The sequence below is a fragment of the Terrapene carolina genome, unplaced genomic scaffold (assembly GCF_002925995.2).
Source record: "Terrapene carolina triunguis isolate 2854851 unplaced genomic scaffold, T_m_triunguis-2.0 Scaffold89, whole genome shotgun sequence".
Classification (NCBI taxonomy): Eukaryota; Metazoa; Chordata; order Testudines; family Emydidae; genus Terrapene; species Terrapene triunguis.
This window is the reverse complement of record NW_020664440.1, coordinates 31929243-31936934: the sequence shown is the minus strand read 5'-3', so window position 1 is coordinate 31936934 and position 7692 is coordinate 31929243. Positions and strand designations below refer to the sequence as shown.

Genomic DNA, 7692 nt, shown 5'->3' with positions numbered 1-7692 from the left:
TCTCTCTCAGCTCTGGGAGGGGAGTGGGGTACAGTAAGAAGAGCAGGGCACAGTCTCTCTCAGCTCTGGGAGGGGAGTGGGGTACAGTAAGAAGAGCAGGGCACAGTGTCCTCACCCAGTGACAGCCCCTTGCCCCTCGCAGGAGATTGGGCACATCTCAGTGGACATCAGTGGCTCCCTCGAGGACCAGATGAACCATCTCAAGCAGCAGGAGCAGAACATCATTAACTACAAGGCCAACATCGACAAGCTGGAGGGTGACCACCAGCTCATCCAGGAGGCCCTGGTCTTTGACAACAAGCACACCAGCTACACTATGGAGGTGAGAGGCCAGATGGGGCTGCGGGGCTCCTTGTGGGGCGGCTCTCCAAGCAGGGATTGGGGGCTGACAGGGGCACTTGGGAGGAGGGGATGACTAAGGGTGCTCTGAGAGGGGCAGAGGGTCTCAGGGGAGGGGTTTGGAGGGGAAGGTTGTCATGAATCATGAGGGGACATGTGATTGTGCTTTGTGCATGGGGCACTTCGGGTGTGTAGTAATGTTCAAGAGTGATGGGAGGGTGATCTCGGTGGGGTGATCCCCCAGGTGCTGTGATCCCCTCTCCTATCCCCACAGCACATCCGGGTGGGCTGGGAGCAGCTGCTGACGACGATCGCCCGAACCATCAACGAGGTGGAGAACCAGATCCTGACCCGCGATGCCAAGGGCATCAGCCAGGAGCAGATGAACGAGTTCCGGGCGTCCTTCAACCACTTTGACCGGGTGAGATACGGCCCCCCCGCATCCTGATGACCCTGACTCTGACTGGATAGCCCTGCCCCATCAATAACCCCGCCCCTGTCTGGATAGCCCCACCCCATCAATAACCCTGCCCCCGTCTGGATAGCCCTGCCCCATCAATAACCCCGCCCCTGCTGGATAGCCTGCCCCCATCAATAACCCCGTCCCTGCCTGGATAGCTCCACCCCCATAGATAACCCTCTTCAATAATTCCACCCTTACCCAGATAGCCCCGCCCCCATTGATAACCTTTCTAGATAACCCCACTCCCCCCACCTGTCTCCCATCTAGGTAACCCAACTCCCCACCACTGCTGCCCACAGTCAGCTTTGCTGGTGCCTCGTAGTCCCAACCCACAGCTCTGCCAATGCCCCTCAATCCTGACACAGCCTGAGTGTGTGGGGGCATGAATGGCTCACAGAGGTGAAGCTTTGCACCCTAGTGGAGGTCCCTGCGGGGCTTCGGGGAGAACTCACTGGTAGCAGAAGCTCAGGCTGCCTGGGCTGCACCCCTGCCAGGCCGATCTGGTCCCTGGGGGCACATTTCTGGCTTGACGTCTTCTCTTCCCTCCCTGTCTCCTGCCACAGAAGAGGAACGGGATGATGGACCCTGATGACTTCCGTGCCTGCCTCATTTCCATGGGCTATGACCTGGTAAGAGACCCCCCCCACACACAGGAGGGCCAGTACTGGTTGTACTGAGCCGCTGCCCCACTCCCTGCAGCACAGCACCCCCTAGTGCCACACTGGGCTCAGCCCCGAGCCTAACTCAGTGCAGCCCCACCCTCACCCCCATTCCTACCCCCTAGGGTGAGGTGGAGTTTGCCCGGATCATGATGCTGGTGGATCCCAACAGCACGGGCGTGGTGACGTTCCAGGCCTTCATCGACTTCATGACCCGCGAGACGGCCGAGACCGACACGGCTGAGCAGGTCGTGGCCTCCTTCAAGATCCTGGCATCAGACAAGGTCAGTCCAGCCATATCCCCCTCACCCCCACGACCTCTCGGAGGGCTCTGCTGGGCTGGGTGCGTCTTCCTCAACCCGTGGGGCCTGTGGGGTAGCAGCTGATGAAAGGCATGGGGCTGGCCTTGCTGCAGTGCATGATGGGATTGGTAGCCTCTCTAGGTCACACTGAGCCAACTCCCATGGGTCTGCTGGAATTTCCCTCGGGTCTCTTGTTTGCTGTGAAGGTATGTGGGGGGCAGGTTTTATTCCACACCGCCTCCACTGGCCCCCAGGGATGCACCCCTGCCCCAAGCTGTTGAGGACCCTGAGTCACAGGCTGCGGTTCAGGAGGGTTCCCCCCTCCCCAGTTTTGGATGCAGCGTCACTAGGGTCTCAGAGCATCTTGGATCCGGGCCATCTGCCCATGTAGTTAGATCAGGGGCTCTCAAACTTCATTGCACCGCGACCCCCTTCTGACAACAAAGATTACTACACAGCCCCAGGAGGGGGGACCGAAGGCTGAACCCCTGGGCTTCAGTCCCAGGCAGAGAGCCTGTAACCTGAGCCCCGCCACCCAGGGCTGAAGCCCTCAGGCTTTGGCCCCAGGCAGTTGGGCTTGAGCTTTGGCTCTGGTCATGACCCACTTTGGGGTCCTGACCCACAGTTTGAGAACCACTGAGTTAGACCCTCGCGGCCAGGTGGCACCGGTGGGGTGGCCCTTCAGCAAGTCCCCAGGAGAGACTGTGCTAGAACAGTGAGTGTGGGCAGTGCAGGCCTGAATGGGCCCCACAGACCTTGCTCCAGCACTGCACTGCCCTGTGCTCGTCTCCCTAGGCTAGCCAGGGCCCCGATGGGTGGGGGTGGGGGGGCTGGGCTGCTGCCCCCTAACCATCTCCCCTCTAACCATCTCCCCTCTCACCTTTCAGAACTACATCACCGTGGAGGAGCTGCGGCGGGAGCTGCCCCCGGAGCAGGCCGAGTATTGCATCAGCCGCATGACAAAGTACAGCGGGGCTGACACAGTGTCAGGCGCATTGGACTACGTCTCCTTCTCCAGCGCCCTGTACGGGGAGAGCGACCTGTAACCCCCACCCTGGGAGCCCCCGCTGCACCTCGCAGGATCGACACCCCTCCCCCCGATCGGTGGGGGGAACCTGCCCTGGATTCCCCCACCACCACCCTGCCCCATGGAACGACGACACTGTGGAGCCCCACGCGGCCTGGACAGATGGATAGGGATCTGTCTGGGTTAGGACCCTCTATCCCCCACATCTCACCCCCAGTCCTCCCCAAAGCCCAGCTCTAGCTAGGAGCCGCCTAATCTCTGTGTCTTTGCTGCTGCCCAAGTAGATGTGTGCTTGCCCAGCCTGGATCAGCCCCCCTCGTTCCCCAGTCTCAGCACCTCCCTTCCCCCTCTGGGTGTGCTTTGAACCCCAACCTTCCCCCTTGCTGCCTCAAAAATGCAGGAGGTGGGGCCAGTTCTCGGCATGTCTGTCCCCAGCTAGGGGGCTCGCTGCGCCATCGAGGGGTCCTATGGCCCCCATCTCTGCGGCTCCGGTGCAGGGAGCTGCGCACTGGGGGTGGGGCACGAGGAACAGGGCTGGGAGGAGCTGGGGAGCAGAGCCAGGTCGGGCTGGGCCAGGTGCGCTCCTTACACCCGCTAATAAATGAAACATAACAGAGAGACCTACCAACCACCTGGCTTCTGTACAGTGCATGTGGGAGAGGCTTCGTCCCCTGGGCTGGAGAGGATCTGTACTGTGTGTGTGTGGGGGTGAGAGCAGTGCTCTCTGGGGGAGAGAATCAGTGCATATGGGGCAGGAGGTGAGCAGAGTGGTGCCATTCTCAGGTTCCCAGGTGTTTTACAAGCACTGCTGGGAAAAGGTGGCACCTGTCTTGCAGACAGATCTGAGTGAGTCCGTTTGGCTGCAGCACTGGTGGGTGAGGTGCCCACGAGCCAGTGTGGATGCAAATGTACCTGTACTGGTGTGAGCAGCTCTCCAGCCAGCCACAGTGTAGCTTGCCCTTCTGCAGGGCTCTTCCTGGGAAAAGTTTTGCACGCTGCTGCCCTGGGGCATGGGGACTGGCAGCCACCTGCCATTACAAATGTGAAGAGACTGAAAGATCAAACCCTCCACGTCCTGTGATTCCTCGCCTGTCAGCCCCCATGCTGGTGAGCGTCTCTGACCAGCCTTTGCCAAGATAAACACAGAGCGGCGCGTACTATAAAAACCCTACCAAAACCAACGCTCCACTGCCCACACAGCTCTCCCTTGGGGGCGAGGCTGAGCAAACCCATTGGGACGGATGCTGGTCATGTCGCTTATTGCACCACTAGTAGGCGCTCCAGTTCTCCGGAAGGCTGGCCTAAGACCCAGTGAAAACAAGACCAGAGAAGAGAATACAGCCTATTACTGGGGGATGGAAGGGTGGGATGACGTCTAGGGTCTATGGGAGTTAGGCACCTCGATGGCTTTGTGGCTCTGGGTCTAGGTGTCTTCTGCTTAATTCCTACGTAGAGATTGAAGCCTGAAATCTCCACAAAAAGTAAAGTCATTGTTATTAATGAGGGTATTGCAGTAGGCCCTATGAGCAGCAGTCATGAACCCCATTCTGCTAGGTGCTGTACAAACACAGACCAGCCAGGCAGTCCCTGCCCCCAGAGCGCCGCCAGCCTACTACAAGGGACAACAGGAGGAGCTGGCCAGACAGGGGAGCACAAGGAACCAAACACCTCTGGTCAGGAGAGGCCGTGAGCTCTGTGCACCAGCAGCCTGAGCAGTGTCAAGTTTTCTGCAGACAAAGGAGAGTTTTGCGACGGGATTGGCAGGAGACCCAGGAGGTGATGTTGTGGATGTTTATGGGGAGCTCCTCCCAAGTGGGTGGGGCAGTGCAGGAAAAAGCACCAAGGGGCTTGATTGGAAATGTAACAAGTGGGCAATGGAGGCCGGTGTTACGGGCTGATGGCAGGTGACTGTTGCCTTCTCGATAGCGGATGGGAGGTGATAGATTGGCTGGGGCTAGGCTGTGAAGGGCTTTATGTGGGGGTAAAATGTCACTTGTGTGCCATATCTGGTGGTGTTTAAACGGCTAGTGTGTGTGGGGTGGGGGGAGGGGTGTCTATCCAAAAAGGAACCCATCCCTGCAGCAGGGCTGGGATAGAACCCAGGAGTCCTAGCTCATAAGGTGTGTGTGTGGGAATCTAGTGGATTACAGTGTTGGGGAGTTATGAGGCCTGGATTCTACCCCCAGCTCTGTGTGGCCTTGGGTGAGTCACTCCCTGCAGGGCTTGGTGCTTCTGTTGCTCCCAGCTCCCTGCCTGGAGCCTAATGCCATGAATTGATGGCTCCTGGCACAACCCATTTCTTCAGAGGGTGCTGAGGATGGAGGGGGAGGAATTTCTGTGTGCTCTGTCACCACGGACAAACAGATGCTGTAACTCTAGGTGAAGGAAAGCCTGGCACAATGGGAAAAATAAACGCTGCAGTGATTGGCTGGTTCTCAGCCCTTCAGGGGCAAGTGGGATGGGCTTACCTCTGCTGCTGAGCATGATGGGAAAGGCCCTGTGTATAAAAAAGTCCCTGTGCATGCAGTAGTAAGCCATTTGCCAGTGTGGTTCCTTGAGGTGTATGTAGCAGAGAGAGGCAGGTGGGGCCCTAAGAATTCTTTTTCCTGTTAATTAAGGTTTTGGTGACTTGAGTGTTTTTTATTGTGGCTGCCTTGGGGTGGGGGAAGGGGGCTTTTTAAATCGTTTCTTTACTGTGGTATGACTGGCAGTTAGGATTCCTGGCTTCTAGCCCCAGCTCTGGAAGGGGAGGTTTGTCTAGTGCTTAGAAAAGGGCAGACAGGACTCCTGGGCTCTATTCCTCATCCCTGTGTGATCCTGGGGAAGCCACCCACCATCTATGCTACAACCGGGATCGATCCATCGGCGGTCGATTTAGCAGGTTTAGTGAAGACCCGGCAAATCGACAGCAGATTGCTCCCCAGTCACTCCTGTACTCTACCCCCAATGAGGGTATGTCTACACTACCCACTGAATTGGTGGGCAGTGATCGATCCAGCGGGGATTGATTTATCGTGTCTAGTCTAGACACGATAAATCGATCCCCGAGCGCTCTCCGGTCGACTCCTGTACTCCAGCACCGCAAGAGGCGCAGGCAGTTGACGGAGCAGCAGCAGTCGACTCACCGCAATGAAGACACCACGGTGAGTCGATCTAAGTATGTCGACTTCAGCTACGTTATTCACGTAGCTGGAGTGGCATAGCATAGGTCAACTTACTGCAGTAGTGTAGACACTGTTATCTCTGTTGGTAAAATTAAGCCAATACCTCCCCTGGGATAGGTGCCGACTATGTGGGTGCTCTGGGGCTGGAGCACCAATGGGGAAAAATTGGTGGGTGTTTTGCACCCACCAGCAGCTCCCCGCCCCAGTTCACCTTCACTCCGCCTCCTCCCCTGAGCACGCCACGTCCCCGCTTCTCCTCCCACAGCTGTTTGGTGGCGGCAAGTGCTGGGAGGGAGGGGGAAGAGGGGGAACATGGTGCTCCGGGAAGAGGCGGGGCCAGGGCGGGGATTTGGTGAAGGGGTCCAATAGGGGCAGGGAGGGGGTGGAGTTGGGGTGGGGACTTTGGGGAAGGGGTTGGAATGGGGGCGCGGCAGGAGTGGAGTCAGGGTGGTGCTGGAGGCGAGCACCCACCAGCGCTGGGAAAAGTTGGTGCCTATGCCTGACACGTGTTATGTTTGATTCATTACCACACTGGATTGGGAGTGGCCCTAGTGCTACAAGACTGCTGCTAGATAAACGAGTGTCAAAGCAGTGAAAAGTAAGGGGATGCAATTAGTGAAACCAGAAGATCCTTGTACGTTTCTGAGCTCCCACACAGTGGGGCTGTTTGTTGCTAGTGTGGGGAAGGATTCCAAGGCCAGAGGGACTTGTTCTGAGTCCCCAGCCGGACTCCCTGCAGGGCATTAGGCCAGAGGATCCCCACAGCCATTCCTGCCTCCAAAAACAACAAGGAGTCTGGTGGCACCTTAAAGCCTAACAGATTTATTTGGGCATAAGCTTTCGTGGGTAAAAAACTTTCACTCTATGCATCCGAAGAAGTGAGGTTTTTACCCACGAAAGCTTATGCCCAAATAAATCTTAGTCAGTCTTTAAGGTGCCACCAGACTCCTTGTTGTTTTTGTAGATACAGACTAACACGGCTACCCCCTGATTCCTGCCTCCAGTTCAGCTCTGGTGGTGGCTTTTAGGGCCATCTGGCCTGCATGTAAAGCCCCCAAGGAATGAAGCATATCCCACCACCCTAACTTGGCCCCAGGGGGGAGCTGCCCCACTGAGGACTCACCCTTCCTGCTAAACATCTGCCTCTTGTTCCCAGTGTGGATTTGTCCAACATCTGCTCCTAGCTGCTGGCCCTGCTTGGCCTTTGCAGGAGACTCGAGCCCCTTTGGGGCAGAAATCTTTGCCTTGCTGATTCTAACCCAGGATCCAGCTCCCCCGCATTAGGATACGAGAACAGCTATACTGGCTCAGACCAATGGTCCATCTAGCCCATTTTTCCGGTTTGCAGCAGTGGCTGGTGCCAGATGTTTTAGAGCCAGGGCCGGCTCCAGGCACCAGGCACCCAAGCTGGTGCTTGGGGCGGCACCTGGAGGGGGGCGGCGCGGCGCTCCGGCCGCCGGAGGGAGAGCCGAGCCCCAGCCGGGGCTCGCCGCCGGGGGGAGAGCCGAGCCCCCGCCGGGGCTCGCCGCCCTGCCCCCGGCGCTCTGGCCGCCGGGGGGAGAGCTGAGCCCCCGCCGGGGCTCGCCGCCCTCCTCCCAGGGCTCCGGCCGCCCTCCCCTCCGGTGCCCTGCCACCGGGGGGAGAGCGGAGCCCCCGCCGGGGCTCCGGCTGCCCGGCTCCGGCCGGAGGCTTTTTTGCCTGGGGTGGCAAAAAAGCCAGAGCCGGCCCTGTTTAGAGC

The 7692-nt window shown here is 58.4% G+C and overlaps 1 protein-coding gene across 1 annotated transcript in view; it reads left to right on the top strand.

The window, feature by feature from the left end:
• Positions 1–3408, top strand: part of ACTN3 (actinin alpha 3) — a 33444-nt gene extending 30036 nt beyond the window's left edge. Inside the window, exons 17-21 of the mRNA XM_024198776.3 lie at positions 143–322; positions 614–760; positions 1366–1431; positions 1587–1745; positions 2651–3408. Of these exons, the coding sequence (XP_024054544.1) occupies positions 143–322; positions 614–760; positions 1366–1431; positions 1587–1745; positions 2651–2809 (711 nt within the window). The 3' untranslated portion in view covers positions 2810–3408. The remainder of the gene's footprint in view (positions 1–142; positions 323–613; positions 761–1365; positions 1432–1586; positions 1746–2650) is intronic.
• The last annotated feature ends 4284 nt before the right edge of the window (positions 3409–7692 follow it).